Genomic DNA, 27,997 nt, shown 5'->3' with positions numbered 1-27,997 from the left:
TTTTTAAATTTTGAATTGATGCGTAGCAAAGGACGTAACGTATACAGCCAACCTTGCGTGACCAGCCCCCCCCCCTCCTTAGGAAATTAATACTTATAATTGATATAGTTCCCGGCATTTAAATTGAACACCGACTTATACAGTAAAATTGAGTCAGTGTTCAATTTAAATGCCGGGAACTACACTTGTCGCAATAATTTAAATAAAACACAATTTTATTTATTAAACGATTTATTCCTCAGTCTTTTCTTATATTTTAAAAAAGCTTTCTGCTGCATCGCAGGCAAAGTGCGGTTTTTTATCCGCACAATATCCGTTCCTTTTAATATTTTATTAATGTTATTGCACCAATTTGTAATCGAGAACTTTACTGTCACGGAAATAAAATATGACAAAATTTCACGGTGTGTGGTACATTTAAAGAAACTAAATGGATTGTTGAACAAAATTTTTTCCATAATTTTGGCCGTCAGATTTAATTCATGGGCTCGGTGTTCCAAGAATCCGTTTGTTTCTTTAATAATTGTACCGAAACACCGAACAGCACCTCTGGATGGGTAAGTAAGGCGTTTCGTGGCGGCATCATACTCTCTTTGATGAATCCATTTGTGGATTGCGCCTTCTTTAGTAGTAAGGCTTTTTCTGCAACTGTCACATTGATTATTATATTTCTGCATTGTTTTTGTTACCACCCATCCAGCAGTGTACGCTCGCGAATGGAGAACATTTAGTTGCTCCCGTTGGGCCTCTTCTACAGTATCTTCTACATCTCCTACTTTGGGATGACCCGGCTCGACCCTAGCAGTTTCACTATCTTCAAATAATGATTTTAAATTAATTATTTGGTCTGCCGAGTCATCCTCACAATTATAAGCGTCACCATGAAACTTTATCATTCTAGTAATCAATAATGATTTAAAGGTGTTCTTGAAACTGTGGCAGTTGGGGTCGTTGTTCCTATAATTATAGGCCCTGACTTGGCCAAAGAAGTTTTCAATTGGATCTGAATTGAAGAACCTTGGGCGCATTATTGTCATATTTTTGCTCTTAAAAAACTGCCACAGCTTCATGAATGTTTTTACCGTGGCAATAAAGTTTTTTAAGGAAGGCACGGATTTCGGATTTCCCTTGGAATCTACATATTTAATTTTTTCCAGTTTCTCGATGCTCTCCGGCCAAAATTCATGGTGCTTAGATTTTTCTGTCACTGCACAGCGTAGCTCTTTTCCTTTCTTTTGTGAATAGGTTGCTGATCCGTTGATGCTATCAAACAATTTATCAAAGAACAAAACTGTTTCAGCAGTGTTTCTTAATGTTTCACTCACAGGTCTGCCGTCCGCATAGTGAGCTAAAAACAAGAAAATGACCATATTTGTTTATTTTATGCATAATAGATTTGTGAAGTTCAAGTAGGTACTTTATCATCAATAGTATTCACTATCTATACCTATTGTTCTATCTTCATAAATTTCATTTCATTCCCTGCAGCACTTTATAGCAACAGACAGACAAATATTTTCGCATATAATATAAGTAGGGATTCGTGTTCTGAGTCTTCTCGGTCTACCGGATATTAATCTAGATATGTACCTATATACCGGGTGTGGCCTGTAATATGAGCAAAAAATTAAACTGTAGGCTGTACTCCTCATACTGACCAACATTTGTTCAGCGACTTTAAAAAATAACTTGTGGTTTGATTTCTAATACACTTTAAAGTTTATTCTAAGACGCAATGTATTGCGAATTTTGTTATGTTTAAGGCGTGACAAGCAACGTCTATCACAATGATATGGCGCGGCGATGGCGTCCATTGAAGATAATATTTATTTTGTATGAAAAATAGGGAGTCAAAATACTTCATAATTTTTAAAAGTTGTTGAACAAAAGTGTCACCGTTTAAGGAGTAGAGTCTATGTTTTAATTATTTGCTCATGTTACAGGCCACACCCAGTATAACTATCTTTTTACTCTTGCATTCTACAAATGGGTACCTAACTATTTATGTTAGTGAAAAGGAGAAAAAATAATTACTTACAGAAGTTGGCTGTGTAAGATAGAGCCGAAGACAGTGTGTAACTAAATACTTTTACACAGTTCTTGACCTGAAAAGAAATATATATTTCAGTACTCAATATGTAATATATCGTTAATATATTAAAATACCAATAACCAAACTATATTTTAGCGGATAAAATGCAGCAATGTGAATGCAGTATAAATTACTTGAGTATTAGGATATAAAATCATTAAAATATTCCAACTGGTCATAACATTCTCAATGCATCTATAGGCTGATTATAAGGACGGAACCATTTACTACAGTACATAGGTAAAGCATATGCTAGTTGATTGTATAAGAAAATCTTTAGTTATACTAGATTTCACACATTGAGAGGGTATCGACTGTCAAGTGAGTCAGTGACGCCCTCATTATTGTGTTTTCTAATAAACCAATCCATTTGTCTATAATCCAGTAAGTGTAAGTATATATATTAAAATTGTAGCCCTATTGATTTCACAAACTTTTGTTCATTATAATCATTATTGTCTCATAGCTTTATTTTGCTACATCATCTAAATGGCAAATGGTGGCCACTTTTTTCCGTTCAAGTGATGAAGTCAAAAGTAAGTAACATATAAAACTATATCACAGATTAATTATTGTGGGATAAGTAGGACAACACTATTAATATATACTTATTTATACAGAAATTAATTGGTTTATTAGAAAACACAAACCCCCTAATGAGGGCGTCACTTGACGCTCTGCGCAGTCTTAGTAAAAATCGGCACCAACCTTCATCTTTTTAATTTTTTCAGGTATCACATGCTGGTCATTTAACTTATGCAGCATTCTTGTTTCCATATTATTGCAGTCCGTTTCGTATACATCCACGATGTCTCTCCATGTGGATAATTTTCCTTCAAAGGAAATGTCTTTATTCAAAAAATTATTTCTCAATCCTTTAATAAGATGAGGAGGGTCGAATATAACCATCAGTTTGACTTCGTTTATTGTTACTGTGCCATCTAAAAAAAACACAGAAAATTAAAAAAACACTTCAAATATCACACCTTTGAAATATCTTATTCTATTTTCGAGTTACAACTGTTTTACGATGGCTTTGTAATGATCTGCCCCGCGCTATGGTAATAAAAATTAAGCCTTGAAGAATTATTTAACATACATCAATTCAAAGTGTTATTAAACCTATAAGTACTACTAACCTGGTTCCTGATTTGTCAGTAATTGGTCACGCGCTGTGTCAGCCTTCAGGCAATTTAGAGCCGCTTGGAAAGCTGACCCTTGGTCGCAAATAAGGGATATCGGCTTTAACCCGCATCCTACAACCGCTGTGATAATATCCACGAGTATACTTTTTAATTCTGTGCCTTTAGTAGCGCCTTGGCAAAAATAAAAGGCTATTGGCTGCTGCCACTTGTGGACAGCTCCTCTCAACATAAACACGAGGGCATGATCAGCGAAATCATTTTTTCTCTCGCCAAGCTCTACTAACCCATTAATTTTATCTTTGTTTTTGTCATAAGACAAGCCAGCCTCTAAAGACATTTCGTCAAATATGACTGAACACAGTTTTTTTTTGTAGCTCCATTTTTCGGTCTGAAATTTAAATACATAGATAAGCGTTAAAAACATTTAACTAAATGTATATATATAAATAAAACTAAATTATATCTAAGATCCCTTAATAAATCTAAAATTCAACACAATATGAAACTACTAAATAAACCGCCAGTGAAAAGGTACCTATCACACTTGCTGCGTTCAATTTCGATGGACAGCCAAGAATGACTCACAGCGCGGGTCAAGGTCCCTTTTAAATTACAATTATTACAATGAAACTCTATAATTTTCAACAAAATGAAAACAATATTCCTTTTATTAAAATATATTTAAAACCGGGTCCAACGCGATTTTTTTTTACTAGGACATCAGTTAGCTGCGACCACGACCACTGAAACTTGTGTCGAAACGTCGGAAATTAAGGTTACACAATAAATTCGCGTAAGACCAGGTCTTAACTGTTTTAATATGTGATCAAAATACGAAAGTTCAAATTTAATATGCCTTTTTTGCTTTAGTTTTTTTTTTTACAATCTTCGCAATGTATTTTTTATTAAAAATTATGATTTCATGATATTGTTTAACTCAGTTATCAATTACTTAATGTAGATCCTAAGATTTTATGACGTAGATACATACCTCTCTTCTTATTACTTCAAATACTTGAGGACAAATCCCAGACTCGATCTTAAGTCCTGCAACCATTTTATTTAGAGTCGATCGCGACGGCAGGATAAAAATTTTGTGCAGGAACCTATAGCACTTAGGGCTTTGTTTCATTATCGACAGTGCTATTAGTTTTTCTTCCAATGAAAATCGACGCCCTTTCTTATTTTTATTGCAAAGGTTGATTTGCATTTTCAAAATAGTTTTCGCATACGGATTCATGTCTTTTGTCAATTCTTGAAAGGATTTCTCTTTGTTGAATTTCAAGGCCCTCTTAGCCCTGTGGTAAAAATCTGCCTGACGTTTAGATTTTTTATATTCGTCGTATATCATTCGGCCCGTTGGTGTCAGGTTCATTAATTTCCCAATCAATCGTTTCCTCTGCTTCTGTGGCCTTTTCGCACTTTGAACTTTAACTTCAACAACACCTGAAAAATATAAGCATTTAATTTAATTTAGGAAATTTTTATGTGGACACTTACTTAATCCAAAATCCTTCCTAAATCGTAAAGAACCGTATTCCGGATAGTATGGGTTCTGGGCCATGTCGCGTCCCGAAGTAACTTATATATCATTAGATATAGTGCATAGCCTATATCGAAATGCTAGGAACACAATTTTTGGCTCCGTAACTTTGTTTAGACTAGTTGGGAGGTGAACATATCAAAAGTCCCCGGCTGTAGCCCCGGTGCTGGGGGTAGAGGGGGGTAAGCCGGTCTAATTTTTTGGTTTTTCACTGATATCTTGGAAACTTTGCGTCTTAGCGACATCCCCCCCCAAACCCAGCACCCCCTATTTATACGAAAATGATACCAAACACGGCCTATCAGCTTCACTAATGTAGATATCAAGATAAAATTGAAAGCCCTAAAATAAACTTTCAAGAGCGGATATCTCAAAAACTATTTAAGATATCGAAAAACTTGACTTAATAAAACTTGTAAAAAGAATTATCAGCTTTTAGTTTGTCTTAGTAGTCATGTCGCTAAGACGCAAAGTTTCCAAGATATAAGTGAAAAACCGAAAAATGAGACCTTCTTTTCCCCCTCTACCCCCAGCACCGGGGCTACGGCCGGGGACTTTTGATATGTTCACCTCCTAACTAGTCCAAACAAAGTTACGGAGTCAAAAATTGTGTTCCTAGCATTTCCCTCTATACCTTCTTATTGCTTGGCCTATGTAATTTATCTGTAAAATATTGAAACATTGTATTCATACTTTTCAAATGACAGATTCAGTTTTTTTTAACATTTTAAAATGTTTGACTTTGGCCATAATTCAATTTAAATGGAAATCGTTACCGCCGCGCGCTACAAATTATTATTCACAAAAAATATATGAGTGCCTATTATAAAGTGATACTTTTTAGAATGAGGAATAAATGAGCTAAATTGTCCAATATTTTATTTAGTATAAATCACCACACTGTGATTGTAAAGGCCAAAATTGTCCTAAAAATACATATAATATTCATTTTTTGTGCAAAATTCAATTTATTTGTATGAAAAGGTATAACGATTATTTCAAAAATGAATTCCTCGTCTCTAAATTATACAAAAATGATATATAACTTGCCCTTATTGCTAATAAAATGAAGAAATATAGCATAGATGAGACCTGGGGAGCCGACTATTTCCCCTCTCCCCTTCTTTTGGGTATACGGTATGATTTCGTTGCTACCGGGCCAAATTAGCGCATTCTCCTTCTTCCTCGCGTTATCCCGGCATTTTGCCACGGCTCATGGGAGCCTGGGGTCCGCTTGACAACTAATCCCATGATTTGACGTAGGCACTAGTTTTTACGAAAGCGACTGCCATCTGACCTTCCAACCCAGAGGGGAAACTAGGCCTTATTGGGATTAGTCCGGTTTCCTCACGATGTTTTTCCTTCACCGAAAAGCGACTGGCAAATATCAAATGATATTTCGTACATAAGTTCCGAAAAACTCATTAAAAAAAAATAACCAAATTAGCCCATTATTTGGTAATAAGAGTATGCAAGGCATCTAACACAATAATAAAACGTCTATGAACAGAAATGGGAGACATATTTTATAAGATTTGACAATATCCTTGAAGAATCTTCAGACATAAACGGCAATTAAGCCACCAGTGTTGGGTTGCCTATAATCATATGCCCACTTTGATTAACAATGAAACTATTTTTCCGTGAATGTACTCTTAAACCCCTATCCGTTAGTATGCGATTCATTAATGGACGCACCATGGCCCAAATCGGGACACGGTTCTTTGTAACTGCGTTTAGTAAGACTCTGACTGCACTAACTAGAACCATTTGTTTAGTTAGGATGCCAGTTAGGACGATTGAATTAGTGTGTAAAGCGTTTTTATATGTTTTCCGAGCAAAACTCAATCTCCCAGGTACTTTATACTTAATTGTACTACAATGCACAAATTGCGGCTAAAATATCAAATATAAATATTGTCAAGGTAAATACTAACTTTGAACTTGAGACTGTTCCCTTGGTGAATTGGTAGAGGTAACCTCCTCAACCGCAACACATTCTGGAATATTTGCTTCTGGCAAAATCTGCTGCTCTTCAGCATTTGATTGTTTGATTGCAGGTTCAGCAGTTGTTACAAAGACTGCTGAAACAGAAATAACAATTATGAAACAATCAGTCTCACACATATGGATCATGCCTCAGTTCTAGCAGGCTCGCACGGGGCATACTCTAGTTAGACTTACACATGATGATCGTTATTCAAGAATTTCGAGACCTGAACAGGTAAAACTTAGTTTCATTAAAATTACTAGTTACACAAATTGACTTCTGAAATTATTAAATTTCCATACACTTAGTATGGAAAATGGTAACGAAATAGGAATATAAACCTTGGGGCTTTTTTTCTCCTATTAGAACAGAGAGACTTCGTGATTCTGAGCACTTAAAATAGAATGACACATTTATTTGATTTTATTTTTCATTACTCGGTGACTATCATCATACTCATAACGCGAAAGACAGAGTGAGATAACCCTATAATGGGCATAAGAGTGTTAGAAATTATGTAAAATTGAACTCTATCACATTGTAATAAAGTTTCAAATGATAGTGGGGAATAGGTATATTGCCTTTGCTTTAAAAATGATTAAGTTTAAGTACTATTTTATGTAAACACTGTCATTGCCATACAATAACATAAAATATTGCCATTGCTTTAAAAATGATTAAGTTTAAGTACTATTTTATGTAAACACTGTCATTGCCATACAATAACATAAAATATTGCCATTGCTTTAAAAATGATTAAGTACTATTATATGTACTGTCACTGCCATACAATAACACAAAATAAGTTTTTGGCCAAAATTTCATTTTTGGTACAAGCTTTTATCGCCGACTGTACTTTTTTTTCCACAAGCAACGAATACTCATCGAGACAATTCTAAGAACCCCAAACACAATTAGGTTTCGTTGTTTTATCACGGAGTTCCTATGGCCACCTCCGGTCTCCATCATCAGATCACCTCGATGACACCATAATATTGCATTGTCACCCGACTTACATATGTATGTAAAATTTCAGCTCAATCGGAAACCGGTAAGTGGATCAAATTTAACTTGCAAGATTTGATTACACACAGACAACGGTCAGGTGAAAGTAAATAAAAGCTTGTAAAAATGATAAGAATTCACTAACCTTCATTGTGTGACTGTACACTAGGTGAAATACAAGCTGTAACCTTCTCAGCTACAACAAGTTCTGTAATAAAGCTGCTGCATAGTTCGGGCATGGTCTCCTTTTCAATGTCTGAAGTTGTCGGGACAGGTTCTGTGGCTATAGAAACGGCTGTAACATAAAATAGCACTTTAATTTTTTTTTATAAGATTTACTAATAACTTGTGATAATATTAAAATACATAGGAAATAGTGTCATATTCATTTATTTAGCTTACCCATAGTCTGTTTTGGTGTATGGCCCACTGCGGTTGATTTAACCCCCGATGTGGATGGAATGGCAGGAGACGCTAAAACAGAAATACATAATAAACACATTAAAACCGTTGAAAATTATTGTTAATAAGGGCTTATAATTATTATAAAATATCTTCCAAAGGACCTACACAGTGCACATTGCTACAAATTTGTTATGGGTAGTTACGGAAATACTTCTATGGGATAACTTTGGCTTTTCTTATATACATGCGTAATTAAAATGTACGTATATTGGTAAGGCATGTAGGTCCTTCCTCTGACAGTTTTGTTTCCTTATTGGAAATATTACTGTGGTAGGGTAGAGTGGTAAAATAAATTCATTGCCTTCCAAAACGGAGTTATTTAGAAAAAGTATATTTGAAATGGCGCCAAATTTTTTAATAAAATTCCTATTGAACTAAGAAATACAGATGACATGATTAGTTTCAAAAGTAAGTTATTTAAATTTTTAGATAACAAAGCATATTATGTATAAATAGATTTTAATTAACTTTTAAATGATAATTTTGGATGATAAATATTTAATAACATATAATTATAGTGTATGTGAATTTTTGTTAGATGATTTTGATAATTAATGGTAACTGCGCACAGCATGCAGTCACAGTCCATAAATGAAAAATTGTATGCCTTACGGCACAACATAGTGATACAGTGATGTATATAGGACCTGTACTTATGTTTGACAAATAAATACTTTTGACTTTTTTTACTTTTGTGGTGATATTTTATAAAAAAAAATGTTGCCCATGGAAACACTAGCCATGCCTGACCTTAATACAAGAAATTGATTCTTTACATTGCTTGCAGATCTAAGTACCATTAATGAAATATATATGTGCATAATAATATTAATAATGTCTTTGATAAGAAGGCATTAATTTGCACCTAAAATGTAATTGAGTATCTATCATGGCTATCATGCATTTCAGAAAAATTAAACAAACCTTTTTGAGGCACTTGTTGACAGTATGTGTGGTCGTCATGTGATTTACGAACATATGCATGTTCTTTCAGCGGATCCATGTTTTCTAAAATTGATAACAAAATATTATTTTTAAATAACTAAAGTGAAATGTGGTATTATTTATCTACAAATTCTGCATGGTGTTTTTTTAGGATTGGGAAATTTCTATATAAATAAAATAATTAATAAAAGACTGCAACACTTGCCAATGATATCTTTACCCAAAGAAGTACAAAAATGCTAAGCTAAAATTAACACACAAGTGTTAAGATATTAATATCGATCGCATGAAATAATTATCTTACTAGAAACATATGCTCTTATTACAGGAATAAACAAACACTTTGTATTACCTACACATAATAAAATCACCATGCCGTGATTCATGAGTCATCAATTGCATAGAAGTTTATGACATTATCTTTTATGGTCGTAAATGATACGAATTAGATTAGACTGATTTATTATATCACTTCTTATCATTTTCTACACTTACCGGCATTTTCATGAGATGGGATCCCACTGTTAATCTCATCTTGACTGAATAACGAAGGATAAGCCTTCGCGTTGAGACGCCGTGTCGATGCCGAAACAAACCGCTGTTCGAAGTGTTTCTCACAAATAAAAGCTTTTCGAACTTGCTCCGGCGACATGTTTCCAAAACCATTTGTTTCCAAACACTTCAACCACATAATGAGTCTTTTCTCAGTACTAGGAAAACGGTACAAAGTAAAAGCGTCCTTTCGCAGAGTTTTACACACACAGCACTGATAATACATTTTGCACAATGCATAAATGCTTGCAGAACTGGGTGATGGATGAATCACAAATAAAGCGGAGAGGATAAGTACAAGAACTTCACTCGATCAACACTTTATTGCAATTGAAAATAATTTAAACTGTTCAAAGTTTTCAACAAACATGGGCGACAACCACTGACAACTGACGTTTAGGCTACGATCGGCCAATCAGAGCGCGGCAAGTTGTCAGTATCATCTAAAAGCAACATGGCGCTATCGTACACATTCCGTTGTACGTAGATTAACAGCCGTGATTCACACGGAGGCGGTTTTTAAGCGCGGCGCTTTTTTATCGAGCACTGTTCGATTTTCGGCGTTGAGCGTTGGCGTCAAATTGAATAGACCATACGGAAATCCGTGTATCTGTTCTCACAAGCGTTGAAAAAGCGCCGGCGCTGCTGTCAGTTGGCTGTCAAGTGTCAATTTTTGGTGTCAATCGTCAACATTATTATTAGTTTCACCTTAAAAATGTCAACTTATGCTTACAAATTCCTGAAATATTCAAGCTATATTCAAATAATACGTCGTAATAGCAAATAAAGTATGGCTTTGCTGAGATGCGTACGTGGCAGTACGACTCACAAGTGATTTTTAAGCGTTCATATGAACACAAATATTGGAAACGGTAAAAAAGCGCCAACGTCGGGTTTTAACGCAACGCTTTTTAAGCTGTCGTGCGAATGGGGCCTTACTGTCACATTTTTGATGTAAAGTGCTTTAAACATGGCAACAATTTAGTATGGATTTTCTTTAGTTCGATTTTATTTAATTTCTACTATTTTATGTCGCACTATAACTAGAGTCGGACCAATAAAAGTCTGCAGCGGATTTGATAGCCCACGCAGTGCAAGTGTCATTTAGGTATACGTCATAATTTCATAGAAGTTTGACGTTCAAAATAACACTTGCACTGCGTGGGCTATCAAATCCGCTGCAGACTATTCTTGGTCTGACTCTAGGATCCTAAAGAAAAAAATGTTACTTGTTACTATAAGGTTGGCAAGCCAGCTTGGACAGTAGAAAAAGCGGCAAATTTGATAATGTAGGCGCGAAAGATGGATCTCCCTTACAAATTTGAATTTCATTAATTCAATAAAAGTTGGTTTGCCAGAGTAGGTATAATTAGTGTAGTCACAAACTAAGAAGATACTGCTTTTGTGTATGTATTATAGATAGTCAAACTGCACTAAATAGGAACACATTTTTAGAATGCTAGTTAGGATACTAGTAAGTAAAGATAGTAGTTAGAATACTAGTAAGGATGCTAGTTAGGACGACTAAATTGAGGAAAGACTAACCTCGTAAGGCCCAATGTGCATTACAATGTACACTCTGTTTCAATCTAATTTGAACCTTTCCAAAACTACATAAAATTGCATTTCTTTTGTTTCATTGTATTCTAAAACAAACGAGAGTTACCCTAATGTACTGTACAACAAGGTTCAAATGAAAAATAGGGAAACTTTGTATGGTGGGCCTTACGAGACTAAATTCATAAAAGTTGATGATGACAAAATTTAATGAAGAAACACAATACCGATTACTACGTCATAGCCTGAGGATGGGGGCCCTGGGCACGGGGCCCGTGTGCCCTTATGGTAAAGACGGTACTGGTTATAGCACCCATTAAATTAATGAGTATTGCCCCCTTCTACTAGTGTATATTAGGCGGTGTAACAATTATTTATTTATCATTTAATATTAAGTGGTGTTTAGAAAGGGTGTTTTTATAGAGAACTTTCAAACTAGAAGAGGAGAAGTAAAGTCAGAAAATTAGAAGGGAACAAAAAATATGACCATCGCGCGGGTTTTAACGTATTACCTCAATAACCTTGAAAAAATACTTCTTTCTGTTCAAAATTTTGCTTGGCAGTGATGGCACGTCCTTCGGGTATCTCAATAGCTATTTTATACTAAAATTATACTGCTCTAATATGCAGGGTAACGAAGAGTAACGATGTAAGTACAATTGAAAATTCGATAAACCAGTTTTTAGTCGTTGTAGGTAATTTTTTTTTTTCAATAAAGGCCCTAAGTTTACTCCGAGCCGCGGGTGGCCAACCCTTGTTCTATGGAAATGAGTAAGTACCAAATGTTGTGAAAATAGGATGCGTGCTGCAAGGTTAGATATAGCCGGTAATAATTGATAATTAAGGTTCCGTCACACAGGCGCGTTCTCCGGGCAGGGCGTGAGCGGAGCGTGAGCGTTTTATATGTAAAAGCGGCGCGCCCCGCTCACGACCCGCCTGGAAAACGCGCCTGTGTGACGAAGCCTTTAGGGTGCTAGCTCGCACCTACAGTTAGGGCACCTAGGGTCCTCCTAGGGTAGCTGTGTTAGTGATGCGTGCAAAACTGTAATAATAGGTGCATTAAATATTTATAATTAAAATTGAACAATAATTACCCTAGTAGCATTTTCGTTGGGGCCTACGGTGCCAACGGTAGGGAAAACGTTGGGATGAGGTTCGTTCCGTAGCCAACATTAATTTTGTATTGGCCCACCATCGCATTTACCAACATTGGCAGTGGCAGTGATGCCCAACAATGGGCCTTTGTGTATTTTGCTACCGTTCGCTAAACAACGATAACATTCGTTAGCCCAATGGTGACGAATACCGCATTTACCAACATTGGCTGTGGCATGGATGCCCAACAATGGGCCTTTGTGTATTTTGGTAACGTTGGCTAGTCAAAGATATCATCCGATGGCCCAATGATGACAAATATCGCATTTACCAACATTGGCTGTGGCACTGATACCCAACAATGGGCCTTTGTTTATTTTGGTAACGTTGGCTAATCGACGATATCATCCGATGGCCCAATGACGACAAATATCGCATTTACCAACATTGGCTGTAGCATTGATGCCCAACAATGGGCCTTTGTGTATTTTGGTAACGTTGGCTAATCAACGATATCATCCGATGGCCCAATGATGACAAAAATCGCATTTACCAACATTGGCTGTGGCACTGATGCCCAACAATGGGCCTTTGTTTATTTTGGTAACGTTGGCTAATCAACGATATCATCCGATGGCCCAATGACGACAAATATCGCATTTACCAACATTGACTGTAGCATTGATGCCCAACAATGGGCCTTTGTGTATTTTGGTAACGTTGGCTAATCAACGATATCATCCGATGGCCCAATGATGACAAATATCGCATTTACCAACATTGACTGTGGCACTGATGCCCAACAATGGGCCTTTGTTTATTTTGGTAACGTTGGCTAATCAACGATATCATACGATGGCCCAATGACGACAAATATCGCATTTACCAACATTGGCTGTAGCATTGAGGCCCAACAATGGGCCTTTGTGTATTTTGCTACCGTTCGCTAAACAACGATAACATTCGTTGGCCCAATGGTGACGAATACCGCATTTACCAACATTGGCTGTGGCACGGATGCCCAACAATGGGCCTTTGTGTATTTTGGTAACGTTGGCTAGTCAAAGATATCATCCGATGGCCCAATGACGACAAATATCGCATTTACCAACATTGGCTGTAGCATTGATGCCCAACAATGGGCCTTTGTGTATTTTGGTAACGTTGGCTAATCAACGATATCATCCGATGGCCCAATGATGACAAAAATCGCATTTACCAACATTGGCTGTGGCACTGATGCCCAACAATGGGCCTTTGATTATTTTGGTAACGTTGGCTAATCAACGATATCATCCGATGGCCCAATGACGACAAATATCGCATTTACCAACATTGACTGTAGCATTGATGCCCAACAATGGGCCTTTGTGTATTTTGGTAACGTTGGCTAATCAACGATATCATCCGATGGCCCAATGATGACAAATATCGCATTTACCAACATTGACTGTGGCACTGATGCCCAACAATGGGCCTTTGTTTATTTTGGTAACGTTGGCTAATCAACGATACCATACGATGGCCCAATGACGACAAATATCGCATTTACCAACATTGGCTGTAGCATTGAGGCCCAACAATGGGCCTTTGTGTATTTTGCTACCGTTCGCTAAACAACGATAACATTCGTTGGCCCAATGGTGACGAATACCGCATTTACCAACATTGGCTGTGGCACGGATGCCCAACAATGGGCCTTTGTGTATTTTGGTAACGTTGGCTAGTCAAAGATATCATCCGATGGCCCAATGATGACAAATATCGTATTTACCAACATTGGCTGTGGCACTGACGCCTAACAATGGGCCTTTGTGTATTTTGGTACCGGTGGCTAAACAACAATAACATTCGTTGGCCCAGTGAGCACAAATATCGCATTTACCAACATTGGCTGTGGTACTGATGCCCATCAACAATACCAGTTGAGTTTGCTTGTGGCGTCACTAGATGGCGTTACTGTCTCCAAACATCGAAGTTATAGTTATTTTCTCGATTATTCCGAATATAGTCATAATATTTTTTAAAAGTAACTTATAAATCTAATAGCTATAACTATAAAATTTATACATAAATTTAAAAAATTGTATTTTACCAACATTTTCTCAATTTAAATCTCAAAAAACATAAATCTCGCTTACGAAGTTTCGAAGTGCGGTTAGTATATATACAAATTAGAGTGTATAGTAAGTGTACTTGCTTCGGCAGTACATATACTAAAATTGGAACGATACAGAGAAGATTAACAACAACTGCTGCCTAGCCTAGGGCCTTCATGTGGATACAACCAATACCTACCGTAGTGTAATTGTAATATTTATCAGCAAAGGCCCAACGTCGTATTACACAACCACTTACTTAACGTAGGGTAACTGTAGGACTCGTAAACAAAAGCCCATTACATAATTAGACTGTAGGCACACTATAAATTACACAACTATTTACCTACGGTAGTATTGTAAGAATCCTATACAAGGCCCAACGTTAAAGTTACAATGTTGGCCCTTTGTGGGACAAGCTGTGTTGGGCCTTCAACCTGGTGCACGACGACCTACCGACCTACCTGACTTGCCGTTGGGCAATTGTTGAATTTGCAAACAGAAGCACAACGAAAAAATTGCCCTTTTTTATTTTTTTGCAGTTATACAAATACAAATACAAATACAAATAATTTATTATCATAAAAAGAGTTGTATACATGTGCAGAAAAATATCTATCAGACTCCAAACTAGGCTGAGCCTGTATCTTGGAAGTCTGCGAGAGCGATTGACAACTATATTCAATTTTATTTTTAGGTACAGTGCTTAATACTAAAAGTAATTACTACAATACAAACTATAGGATACAAAGTCACTAAACTAAACTAAAAGAACTAATATAAATAAATATATATATATATATAAATAAAAGTTGGCCCTACAGCAAGCCATACGGCCAAATGTAACAATTAACCAACCATCAAACAAATGTGTATAGGCCCAACCACGGCCCAACCAAAACCACCACCGTTGAATAATTGTATGATTTATTTAAATAGGCCCAACGAAAAAATTACTCTAATGGCCCTCTGTTGGGAATCTTGGGGAGGGCCTTTGTCGAGGGCCCTCCAGCAAATCGTATGGCCAAATGTAACAATTAACCAACCATCAAACAAATGTGTATAGGCCCAACCACGGCCCAACCAAAACCACCACCGTTGAATAATTGTATGATTTATTTAAATAGGCCCAACGAATAAATTACTCTTATGGCCCTCTGTTGGGAATCTTCGGGAGGGCCTTTGTCGAGGGCCCTCCAGCAAATCGTACGGCCAAATATAACGGTTGCCCAACTAATACGTAAACAAAGGCCCAACAAAATCCCTACAAGAAAATGCTATTAGGGTAGCTTGCTGATTGATACAATGTGGCTCGTCCGCGTTTATGTTCTAGTAATTCTAGTTAATTAAGGTACATGTACATACTACGTACCCAATAGTTCGCAGTTACGCTAAACTCAGTTATAGCCTATTACTGTCTACGCGAATTATATTTACAACACGCTGTATATTCGGCCACGCCTAAATTTGCTCTACATAAATTAAAATTACTTTAACGCACGTCGAAATTGTCACCGGTCGTTCTCACGGTGTAGCCAATATTTTAATTTTATTGTAATAAAAATGCGAGTTTCCGGCGTTAATAGGGTTATATCAGCTGACCGAAGAAGTGCCGTAATACAAAATACTTTCAATCCTATAAAAAGATTAACGAGTATAGTTTCTTTAAATTGTTCAGGTTCAGGTCCTAATACAAGTTGGAAATTATTCTGGATAGTGTTTAAGGCGCTGGCTTCGGCATCAGTACTAGGGTTTTTGACCTTCTACTGTTTGTATATAAAAATTCGCTATCACTACAATGATGTTAACCTTTCTATTAAATTAACTGACGCGGTACAATTGTGCTACCATTATAGTCAATACCTAGTGGACTTGTTTTTTGTGTTCAAATATGGCCGAGAGACATATGCAGAGTATCATAAAAACATAATAAATATCGATCAAATTCTTACTACCACCAATTACTCAGCTATTAATAGAAGACTTATTAAATTCATAGCATATTTCATTGTAATTTGGATAATTACTTCAGCGTGTGACTTCACCGCATGGGCAATAAGTTATGGGACCTCACTTCCAACATTATATGCCACCAGTTACATTTATTTCCTGATCAAAATGTTCAGTACGCTTGATCTCATGTCACATGTTATGCACGTAGAATATCGTATGAAATGTATTGTGTATCAACTTCAGGAATGCTACTGTGATACCAAAGACATTCCAGGAGATTTCAGCGACCCAATTGATAACAAATTTTGGTTCTATTGTGAAAGTCCATTGAAACTTGGCAATACCAACGAGACGCATCAGCCAGTCAGAACATTGGCAGGGAATAACCCTCAAAATGTAAAATGGCTGAGTAGATGCTACCTTCTTTTGTGTGAACAGTGTGTCTTTATAAACAGCATGTTTGGGACAAGGGTAAGCATCCAAGAAGCATTAGACAAGTAACACGAAAGCGCAATGAGCTTTGATCTGGGTCTTTGCTGGTCTAAAAGAAAGACACTTTACGAACGCAGTATAGTGTACTTTTGCGACGCCCATGACGAGTAACATACCTATTATCAGTACGAAATCTAGGGATACTTGTTGTTTGTTGAGCCTGACTTGTCCTTCCGAAGTTCCGAACGCACGTTATAGGTATTTGTAAAAAAGCCTGTAGGGATCTAGGCTTCATATTGGGTAAGAACAAAAAAATCCGAAATACTGAGGCTGTGAAAGCTCTATATAACGCCCTTGTTAGGAGTAGATTGGAAAGCGGCGCAATCAGATGGAACCCACACAACCAAATATATGTATAATATTAATTGAAAAAATACAAAACGAATTTCTTAGGCATTTATACTTGAAAAACTATGGTGTACCTATATCCATTTACTTACCAGTTGATGTGCCCGACACTTTTTGGCATTGGTGTTGGTACTTAATATTGTCTAACTAACAATTTTGCTTTCTTCATTTGTAGATATTACTAAACAGCCTGAGCCAGCTGATAGATATGATACGGTTTACTAACATGGCCGTAAGACTGGTCACCGGATCGCAGGTTTGTATCATTCTATATTCCCACCCGAATTCGGTAACTTTGAACCGACGCCAATAGTCTTCGAGCAACACCGGCTTCCGACTCCGACACGTCAAGCCAATAGTAAAATTACTACATACGGGTCATCCATTAATTACATCACACGAATTTCTAGGTTTTTTGACCCCTCCCTCCTCATTGTCACACTTGGTCACATTTGGCAAACCCCTCCCCCCTGGTGTGTCGTCACATTTTTACTATTATTAATATTTTAACAAAATATTTATGAAAACAGAAATATTAGTAGTAATTTAATAACCCAAAACTTATTAGGAAAGAAAATTGAATTAGTTATTTAACTGTACAGCGAATTAAATAATTTAAAGTGACACTGAAATAAACTGAAATAAATGTCATATACTAAGAAAAAGTGACCAAGGCCTCCAGTGCCCCAGGCTGGAATCGAACCAGCGTCCTCTGCTATCGCGGCAGGTGCCTGAACCACTCGGCCACCGGGCCACAGCGACATTAGTCAAATTTTCCAAGCATATGCACTTCCTACTGAAGGCTTGTGGCGCCCCCTAAAAAATATTATCTGAAAAATAATTTAATTTGTTCAAATACTTCATAGTAATTTAAAGTGACGTCACAAAGTTTGTGACTCTCCCTCTCCCTCCTGTCACAATATGTCACATTTTCGTGACCCCCCTCCCCCCCTAAACGTGTGATGTAATAAATGGATGACATGGGGTCATTCCTAATATTATCAATGTCAGCATTATTAATTAAATATGTGCTAGAGGTAGCAGTTACGTATATTAAATATTAATACAATACATTGAATCAATATAAATATCATACGAGGGTCAAAGCGGGAACAGTGGCTCAGCTCGGACAGTGGTTCGGTCGCCCAAATATCGCTCTATTGTACTGTCTACTGTAGTACCCTCGCGTGTAGCCATTTTGACATTTGAATATTTATTCGATTTACTGAATGTGCCGCGTTTTCCGCGCGCCCCGCTCACGCCCCGCCCGCCCGGAAAACGCGCCTGTGTGACGAAGCCTTATCCACAATTATCCACTTACCTACGATTGAAACACTGGTCTGTGGTTTAATAACTGACCCTAAAATATTCACAAATATAAACTAACTAAACTATCCAAATACATTGCAACCTTTACCGCAGCTGACAGTCACAAAAACTTTCAGTCCCTTGAGCGATCGAATACGCCATTGCGATCTAGTGATAACTGATAACATTTTCTTAGAAGAACTAGGTACTTATTGAATAAGAGAGACTAGAGATAAATAAGCTACCTAATTTACAATGTGCATTTTATCTAGAAAGCAACATATTGTTTGCAAGAATGGTAGTTATATTTTGCACGAGTACCGAGGTTTCTTCGGGACGAGTGAAAATGACACTTCCGCACGTGTGTCGAACAACGTTTTTTATACAATTGCGAAAAATGTTCATACACAATGTATAATGCTTTCGATTTTTCCGTATACTGTCACTTGCAACGGATGCCTTTGCTTTGATATCTGGTGGCGTTAAATTAACTCCAAAAACGTCTGAATCACTAATTTTTATTTAATAACCTATGATACGTTCGTGGCAATTACAAACATAAATCACTTAAATGTTGAATAAAAAAGGCGGGACGGGAATAAAAAAGTTTTACTTTTAATTGCCATTTTTTTTTTCAATGTGAATTCTGTTGTCACTGTTGTCAGCATTATGCCAATTGAAGAGAAATTGTATTATTATTTCAGAACATATAATTATGTAAAAAAACATGAATCTGTTTTTATTTCTTTATATTGATATATATCTAATTAATTACATTTATATTCTTAAGTGCAGTGTACGAACGACAGATTCATTCAATCGCGCGTTGTTCAAGTAATATTGGGTCTCGAATAATACTCCTTTATGCCCAATCGCGCGTTGTTCAGGTGGGTCAATTATAAGCGGGTCTCGCATAATACTCATTTATTTAAAAAGTATCAATCAGATTACTTTTTAGCACTAGTGTAAAAAACCGGGCAAGTGCGAGTCGGACTCGCGGACGAAGGGTTCCGTACCATAATGCAAAAAAAAACGGTCACCCATCCAAGTACTGACCCCGCCCGACGTTGCTTAACTTCGGTCAAAAATCACGTTTGTTGTATGGGAGCCCCACTTAAATCTTTATTTTATTCTGTTTTTAGTATTTGTTGTTATAGCGGCAACAGAAATACATCATCTGTGAAAATTTCAACTGTCTAGCTATCACGGTTCGTGAGATACAGCCTGGTGACAGACGGACGGACGGACGGACGGACAGCGGAGTCTTAGTAATAGGGTCCCGTTTTACCCTTTAGGTACGGAACCCTAAAAAATCAAACTACGCACGATTTGCAGCTACAAAAACTAAACTTTTTGAGCAATTTTATTAAAAAGTATATTTTGATTCCAGCCCACCATTCACGCATCAGGTATCTATCCCGCAGCCTCGAACATTTTGCGAATGGTGACATGCGCGTTCGTGGTCGGCACGCTGGTGTCGGAGTGCGAGCGCGCGTATAGGCAGCGCGATGCAGCGCTCGCCGTCATCGACCACATTCTTATCGGCAATATTCCTGAAGGTTGGCAATGGCAACCTAACCTACTTCAAAGAATTAATGCAGGGACTAGTTTTTACGAAGGCGACTGCCATCTGAACTTCCAAAACTAAGCCTTATTGGGATTCGACCCGGTTTCCTGGCGATGTTTTTCTTTACCGAACTGTGATGCTTAAGTTGGGTACTATCTATTGCTCGACTTCGCGGGTCGAGGCACTTCCGTGCGTGCCCCCAGATCTCATTATATTTTTTAGGTACATAAATTCCAAAAACTCATCGTACTACTCATCAAGTAGGGACTAGAAACCGCGATCTTCTGTTTGAAAGTCGCTCGCCTTACCCCTAGGCCACCAACATTTATCAAGTTTTAGGCCTAGTCTCTATAAAAGCATTTGAGTACCATCGCCCACACTGTTAACTACTGTGCATCGGTGAACCTTGATGGTTATTGTAATAAGGTCCACCGAACCACCGATGTACAGTTAGGATCGAATGTTGCTGTTTGTACAAACTACAAATTAATTTCAGATGCTGATTTAAGGTCAGAGCTGACCGCACTCCGAGGGCTGATCCAATCACGACCCATCCAGTTTCATACTGCGTTCTTCTTCCGTCTTGAATATGGCTTTCTCGTGTCCCTAGGTTCCGTTATGGTTACTTACACTATTATTTTAATACAAAGTGTAAACTAAGGAAATGTAGTTTTAATAAACTGTAACTGTGCCTTTAACTGTAAACTTTTCAAACTTAATAAAACAGCCTGTACTAACAGTATTACCAAAGCCATATGTAACTTCGTATAAGACGAATAAAGTCTACGGAAAAAACGTGCCTCGGAATTCAAGCAAAAGTCATTCTCGAATAGATGGCGCACACACCTTTAGCATATCCTCGGCTAGATGGCGTGACGACACCGTTTCATATTTAACAATTTTAACACATAGATATCAGTGAATGAACAGGGATCAAAATGAATAAAAATAATAAAATCGTTTATCCATATATATACATTTTTTGATAACTTTATACGTTTTCATTTTGAGTTTTAGTCGTGTGTCGATAGATGGCAGTAGATTTACAGTGACTACAAAATTTACAATGACAGGACCCCTCTATACTATCTATTCTTTTTGGTATTACTAACTAACGATACAATTAGAATAATTGAAGGGATGTTTACAAAAACAACATAACTGCTTAGAGCGGTTGACACTTTTTTAAGAACATTGTTAATCGTTTCAGGTGTCAACCAGTGTAGTCAGTTATGTTGTTTTTGTAAACATCCCTTCAATTGGATAATTACCGTAAAATCAGGTAGGTAACTTACAACTATGGTCAAAGTTCAAGTTCCAGTAAAATATGTAGTAAAATATTTTTCAAATTATAATGAGTATCTAATATAAAAAAAAACATTAGTATAATATCTAGACAACAAAATAAATGTAACGAGTTAAACGAGTACAAATCAAAAAGGCTCGTTGATAATCAACGTTAAAAACTGGACTATAGTTGTATTAGGACTATAGTTACCCCATTTTATGGTGCTACTACTTTTCTCTGCGGTGTCAAGTTTAGCAATTTATAAAAACTTTATAAGTTAGTAGGGGCTACACCGTGTGCAAGTGTACATAATATATGCCAGGGTCGTACCTAGTACTAATTGGCACTTAGAATAATAAATAATATATAGGTAGGTTTTTTACCTAAATGAAATTAGTAGCAAGCAATCGATAAGGCAATTTCGAATGGACTGCGATATTTACTGAATTATACGTTAGTCATGAACAAAAAAACTATAGTCATCCTTTTCTTTTGGGTGCTAGTACTAATGTAATACAAAGATAGTATGATTCTCTCTGTCTATGTTTGAAATGAGACAGTCCTTTGACTAACTATAATTTCTACTAGGTAATTTATGTCGCACTATAAGGTTGGCAAGCCAGCTTAGCTTTGTCAGTAGAAAAAGCGGCAAATTTAAAAATGTAGGTGCGAAGGATGAATATCTCATACAAACTAAATATATACTCATATGCGCTATCTAGACTTGCAAAGATAGTCAGTAGGGATGCGGTCATGGCTGCGTATCATGGTTATGTTGTGTCTACGTTGAGGTATGGAATTATCTTTTGGAGTAACTCTACTAATAGAGAATTAGTCTTTAAAGCCCAAACAAGATGCATAAGATCAATATGTGGCTTAAAAACACTTGATAGCTACGCCCCACATTTCAAAAGTTTAAAATTGCTTACTCTACCTTCGCTCTTTATCTATGAAATTGCTGTCTTTGTTCCACGCTTTTTAAAAAAGCAACGCATTCACGAAATAAAAGAATAGTACAAATGGATTTTCATACCGAATCAGCTAATACTGCCCTTAAATTAAAGAGTGTCATTTGTTTGGGAAGCAAAATTTATAATAAACTACCTGACACAATTAGAAATAAGGACACCAGTGAATTCAAACGTGCATTGATGACATTCTTAACAGATAAATGCTACTATTGTCTCTCGGATTATTTGAATATTAAATTTTTATTTTTTCTCATTTTGACTTTTGTATTCTTATTTACTATATAAATTTAAACTTTGACATCCATTTTAATTCCTTGATATTGATTTCTATTCATAGTTACTGCACATTAATGTAATTTAGATTTAAGGCAACCTATATCTTGGAGTGATTTTAATCTTAAACATACAACAATATGCTTAAGATTGAAATCATTTCTACATATGTACATACGTTTTTTGCATGCCTGTTGGTCAAATATAGCGACACCACCTGTTGTAAGATTACCATCACTGTATGTGCTACCTATATTTGCAAATAAAACATTTTGAATTTGAAATTTTGAATTTCATTACTTCAATTAAAGTTGGTTTGCCAGACTCAAACTGCACTAAATAGGAACAATTTTTTAGAATGCTAGTTAGTAAACTAGTAAGTAAGGATGCTAGTTAGAATACTTACTAGAACGGATGCTAGTTAGGATTCTCTTTGGTTAGGACGACTAAATTGCGGAAAGACTAAAGATAGGTAGGTACTTCCTGAATTCAGTAACTGACGACAGGGACGCAGATATACGTAGGAGTGAGATGCAGATATCTCTCACGCACTTCGATGATGATGGTGGTTATGACAAAATTTAATGAAGAAACACAATACCGATTACTACGTCATAGCACCCATTAAATTAATGAGTATTGTCCCCTTCTAATAGTGTATATTAGGCGGTAGGTACAACAATTATTTATTTATCATTTAATATTAAGTGGTGTGTAGAAAGGGTGTTTTTATAGAGAACTAGACGAGGAGAAGTAAAGTCAGGAAATTAGAAGGGAACAAAAAATATGACCATCGCGCGGGTTTTAACGTATTACCTCAATAACCTTGAAAATATACTTCTTTCTGTTCAAAATTTTGCTTGGCACGTCCTTCGGGTATCACTTTATACTAAAATTATACTGCTGTGATGTAGGTACAGGGTAACGAAGGGCGATATACAATAAAAAAATCGGTAAACCAGTTTTTAGTCGTTGTAGGTAGGTACATATTTTTTTTCAATAAAGGGCCTAGTTTACATGTCGTAGGTTCTAAAGTCTAAACTATTTAGCGAGCCGCGGATAGCTATGGAAATGAGCTCGAAATGGTGTGAAAATAGGACGCGTGCTATAATTGACTAGGCTGCTAGATCGCACATACAGTTAAGGCACCTATGGTCCTATATAGGTATCTGTGTTAGTGATGCATGCAAAACAGTAATTAGGGGCATTCAATATTTATACTTAAAATTAAACAATCATTGGCGTGCTGATTGATACAATGTGGCTGGTCCGCGTTTATGTTCTAGTTAATTAAGGTGGGTAAGTGGGTATCTACTAGTAGTAACGCTAAACTCATTTATAGACTAACTGTCTACGCGAATTATATTTACAACACGCTGTATATTCGGCCACACCTAAGTTTGCTCTACATAAATTAAAATTACATACCGCTCTCGTCGAAACTGTCACCGGTCGTTCCCGTGGTGGAGCCAATATTTTAATTTTAGTGTAATAAAAATGCGAGTTTCCGGCGTGTTTAGGGTTATATCAGCTGACCGAAGAAGTGCCGATATACAAAATACTTTCAAGCCTATAAAAAGATTAACGAGCATACTTTCTTTAAATTGTTCAGTTTCAGGTCCTAATACAAGTTGGCAATTATTCTGGATAGTGTTAAAGGCGCTGGCTTCGGCATCAGTACTAGGGTTTTTGACCTTCTACTGTTTGTATATAAAAATTCGCTATCACTACAATGATGTTAACCTTTCTATTAAATTAACTGACGCGGTACAAATGTGCTACGATTATAGTCAATACCTAGTGGACTTGTTTTTTGTGTTCAAATATGGCCGAGAGACATATGCAGAGTATCATAAACACATAATAAATATCGATCAAATTCTTATTACCACCAATTACTCAGCTATCAAAAGAAGACTTATTAAATTCATAGCATATTTCATTGTAATTTGGATAATTACTTCAGCGTGTGACTTTACCTCATGGGCAATAAGTTATGGGACCTCACTTCCAACATTATATGCCATCAGTTACATTTATTTCCTGATCAAGATGTTCAGTACGCTTGATCTCATGTCACATGTTATGCACGTAGAATATCGTATGAAATGTATTGTGTATCAACTTCAGGAATGCTACTGTGATACTAAGGACATTCCAGGAGATTTCAGCGACCCCATTGGTAACAAACTTTGGTTCTATTTTGAAAGTCCATCGAAACTTGGCAATACCAACGAGACGCATCAGCCAGTCAGAACATTGGCAGGGAATAACCCTCAAAATGTAAAATGGCTGAGTAGATGCTACCTTCTTTTGTGTGAACAGTGTATCTTCATAAACAGCATGTTTGGAACAAGGGTAAGCATCCAAGGAGCATTAGACAAGTAACACGAAAGCGCAATGAGCTTGAATATGGGTCTTAGCTCGTCTTAAAGACACTTTACGAACGTAGTGTTGTGTACTTTTGCGACGCCCATGACGAGTAATATATTATCAGTACGAGATCTAGGGATACATGTTGACTGTTGAGCCTGACTTATTGTCCTTCCGAAGTTCCGAACGCACGTTATAGGTATTCGTAAAAAAGCTTATAGGAACCTAGGCTTCATATTGGGTCAGACGAAAGATTTCCGAAATACTGCAACAGTTCTATACATATAACGTCCTTGTTAGGAGTAGATTGGAAAGCGGCGCAATCACATGGAACCCACACAACCAAATATATGATTTTAATTGAAAAGATACAGAACAAATTACTTGGGCATTTATACTTGAAAAACTATGGTGTACAGTTGATTTACATGCACTTTTTGTCATTGGTATGGTTGGTTAGCTAAAAATACCAACGTTATTTAAAATTTAAACCGTAAAATTAGTTTAGGTAATGTTGGTACTTAATATTATCTAACTAACAATTTTACTTTCTTCATTTGTAGATATTACTAAACAGTTTGAGCCTGCTGATAGATATGATACGGTTTACTAACACATCCGTAAGACTGGTCACCGGATCACAGGTTTGTATCATTCTATCTATATTCCCACCCGAATTCGGTAACTTTGACCCGACGCCAATAGTAAAATTACTATTTCTAATTAATCGATGTCAGCATTATTAATTAAATATGTGCTAGAGGTAGCAGTTACGTATATTTACATTAATACAATACATTGAATCAATATACATATCATACTTAGGGTCATAGTAGGTACCAGTCGCCCAAATAGGTATTGTAGGTGCCTATAGGTAGGTACCTACCATTGTATTTTAGAAGGACCGGTTGGTCTAACCACGATGAATTTACTTAACACTTATATGCATACTTAACACACAAATCTAAACTAAACTATTCGAATTCTTTGCGTCCGTTACCGCAGCTGCCGTCGCAAGAACCTTCTGTCCCTTGGGCGATCGAATACAGCATTGCGAATATTGCGATCGAGTGATAATGATGATTGATCACTGATAACATTTTCTTAAAAGAACTTATGAGACTTACTAAATAGAGTTATGCTAAATATTTTACAATGTGCATTTTATTTAGTAAGCAACATATTGTTAGAAATAAACGTATATGTATTTTGATTCCAGCCCACCATCCACGCATCCGGAATCTATCCCGCAGCCGCGAACATTTTACGAATGGTGACGTGCGCGTTCGTGGTCGGCACGCTGGTGTCGGAGTGCGAGCGCGCGTATAAGCAGCGCGATGCCGCGCTCGCCGTCATCGACCACATTCTTATCGGCAAAGAGCCTGGTGAGTGGACTGTCATAATATTCCTGAAGGTTGGCGATGGCTACCTACTCCGAAGAATTAATGCAGGGACAAATTTTTACGAAGGCGACTGCCATCTGAGCTTCAACCCAGGGGGAAACTAAGCCTTATTGGAATTAATCCGGTTTCCTGGCGATGTTTTCCTTTACCGAACACTCCGAACAGTGATACTTAATTGGGAAATATCGATTGCTCGACTTGGCGGATCGAGGCACTGCCGTGCCTCCAGATCTAATGATATTTCTTAGGTACTTATATAAATTCCAAAATCTCATCGGTAGATAGTACTAGTCGAGATTAGAAACCGCAATCTTCTGTTTGAAAGTCGCTCGCCTTACTGCTATTAGGCCACCAACATTTATCAGGTTATAGTCTTTATAACAAGTACATATAACAACAATGTATGAAATGTATCGAGTGTTGCTGTTTGTACAAACTACAAATTAATTTCAGATGCTGATTTAAGGTCAGAGCTGACCGCACTCCGAGGGCTGATCCAATCACGACCCATCCAGTTTCATACTGCGTTCTTCTTCCGTCTTGAATATGGCTTTCTAGTGTCCCTAGTTTCCGTTATGGTTACTTACACTATTATTTTAATACAAAGTGTAAACTAAGGAAATGTAGTTTTAATAAGCTTACCTACGTAATAATAAAACACCGTATATTAACAGTATTATTAACTAACGATACAATTAGAATAATTGGATAAATTACCGTAAAATCAGGTAGGTAACTTACAACTATGGTCAAAGTTCAAGCTCCAGTAAAATATGTATTTAAATATTTAAAAAAAAAAACAGTAGAAAAGGCGCGAAATTCAAATTTTATATGGGACGATATCCTTTCGCGCCTACATTTTTCAAATTTGCCGCCTTTTTCTACTGTCAAGATCTGCTTGACCCAGTTTATCTAAGCAACAAAATAAATGTAACGAGTACAAATCAAAAAGGCTCGTTGATAATCAACGTTAAAAACTGGACCATAGTTTTGTAATATAGGACTATAGTTACCCGATTTTAAGGTGATGCTAATACTATTACTTTTCTTTGATGCGGTGTCAAGTTTAGCAATTTATAAAAACTTTATAGGTAACTACACCATGTGCAAGTGATGTGCATAATTTATGCCAGGGTCGTAGTACTAATTGGCACTAAGGGGTCATCCATTAATCACATCACACGATATTCTATTTGAAAAAAGAAATATGTATTAGTAATTTTATAACCCCAAAACTGATTAAGAAAGCAAATTAAACGAATAAAAATGATTATCGTTCCAAAAAAAGCGACGTCACAAAGTTTGTGACTCCCCCCCTGACACAACATGTCACATTTTCTTGACCTCCATAAAATGTGTGATATAATTAGGTAATGGATGACCCCTTAGAATAATAATAAATAGGAAGGTCTTTACCTAAATGAAATTAGTAGAAAGCAATCGATAAGGCAATTTCTAATGGACTGCGATATTGACTGAATAATACGTTAAGTAGCACTGACTTAATATTAGAAATAGACACACAGAGCGGAA

At 36.7% G+C, this 27,997-nt stretch overlaps 3 protein-coding genes across 4 annotated transcripts; 2 read left to right on the top strand and 1 right to left on the bottom strand.

Annotated features, from left to right (window-relative positions):
- Window positions 1-147: 147 nt before the first annotated feature.
- Window positions 148-9,829, bottom strand: LOC134796190 (uncharacterized). Of its 2 annotated transcripts, XM_063768201.1 has the most exons (9): window positions 9,165-9,829; window positions 8,178-8,249; window positions 7,921-8,070; window positions 6,718-6,864; window positions 4,229-4,683; window positions 3,232-3,625; window positions 2,801-3,033; window positions 2,039-2,105; window positions 148-1,348 (listed from the first exon to the last, which is right to left on the bottom strand). In XM_063768201.1, exons 1-9 carry the CDS (start codon window positions 9,241-9,243, stop codon window positions 216-218), a joined length of 2,730 nt encoding a protein of 909 aa, XP_063624271.1. In that variant the 5' UTR covers window positions 9,244-9,829; the 3' UTR covers window positions 148-215. The 2 variants fall into 2 exon arrangements, with proteins under 2 accessions (XP_063624271.1, XP_063624272.1); XM_063768202.1 differs by lacking the exon at window positions 148-1,348 and having other exon boundaries at window positions 2,031-2,105.
- A 6,222-nt stretch (window positions 9,830-16,051) lies between these two features.
- On the top strand, window positions 16,052-20,890 carry LOC134796586 (uncharacterized). The gene is made up of 4 exons (XM_063768759.1): window positions 16,052-16,912; window positions 17,457-17,537; window positions 19,980-20,148; window positions 20,653-20,890. The coding sequence occupies exons 1-4, from the start codon at window positions 16,052-16,054 to the stop codon at window positions 20,814-20,816; spliced, it is 1,275 nt and encodes a 424-aa protein (XP_063624829.1). The 3' UTR covers window positions 20,817-20,890.
- A 3,190-nt stretch (window positions 20,891-24,080) lies between these two features.
- Window positions 24,081-27,081, top strand: LOC134796584 (uncharacterized). The gene is made up of 4 exons (XM_063768758.1): window positions 24,081-25,046; window positions 25,625-25,705; window positions 26,281-26,446; window positions 26,918-27,081. Exons 1-4 carry the CDS (start codon window positions 24,186-24,188, stop codon window positions 27,079-27,081), a joined length of 1,272 nt encoding a protein of 423 aa, XP_063624828.1. The 5' UTR covers window positions 24,081-24,185.
- The last annotated feature ends 916 nt before the right edge of the window (window positions 27,082-27,997 follow it).

Source organism: Cydia splendana, chromosome 13 (genome assembly GCF_910591565.1).
Source record: "Cydia splendana chromosome 13, ilCydSple1.2, whole genome shotgun sequence".
NCBI classification, from domain to species: Eukaryota; Metazoa; Arthropoda; class Insecta; order Lepidoptera; family Tortricidae; genus Cydia; species Cydia splendana.
This window is presented reverse-complemented; position numbering and strand designations above follow the sequence as displayed.

Excerpts from the sequence above, each read along its gene's own strand:
- LOC134796584 (XM_063768758.1), top strand. The coding sequence starts at position 24,186 with ATGCGAGTTTCCGGCGTGTTTAGGGTTATATCAGCTGACCGAAGAAGT. Across the intron at positions 25,706-26,280 it reads GACTGGTCACCGGATCACAG|CCCACCATCCACGCATCCGG; the intron begins GTTTGTATCATT and ends TTTTGATTCCAG. Across the intron at positions 26,447-26,917 it reads TCTTATCGGCAAAGAGCCTG|ATGCTGATTTAAGGTCAGAG; the intron begins GTGAGTGGACTG and ends AATTAATTTCAG.
- LOC134796586 (XM_063768759.1), top strand. The coding sequence starts at position 16,052 with ATGCGAGTTTCCGGCGTTAATAGGGTTATATCAGCTGACCGAAGAAGT. Across the intron at positions 17,538-19,979 it reads GACTGGTCACCGGATCGCAG|CCCACCATTCACGCATCAGG; the intron begins GTTTGTATCATT and ends TTTTGATTCCAG. Across the intron at positions 20,149-20,652 it reads TATCGGCAATATTCCTGAAG|ATGCTGATTTAAGGTCAGAG; the intron begins GTTGGCAATGGC and ends AATTAATTTCAG.
- LOC134796190 (XM_063768201.1), bottom strand. The coding sequence starts at position 9,243 with ATGGATCCGCTGAAAGAACATGCATATGTTCGTAAATCACATGACGAC. Across the intron at positions 6,865-7,920 it reads TGTACAGTCACACAATGAAG|CAGTCTTTGTAACAACTGCT; the intron begins GTTAGTGAATTC and ends TTTCTGTTTCAG. Across the intron at positions 3,034-3,231 it reads ACTGACAAATCAGGAACCAG|ATGGCACAGTAACAATAAAC; the intron begins GTTAGTAGTACT and ends TGTTTTTTTTAG.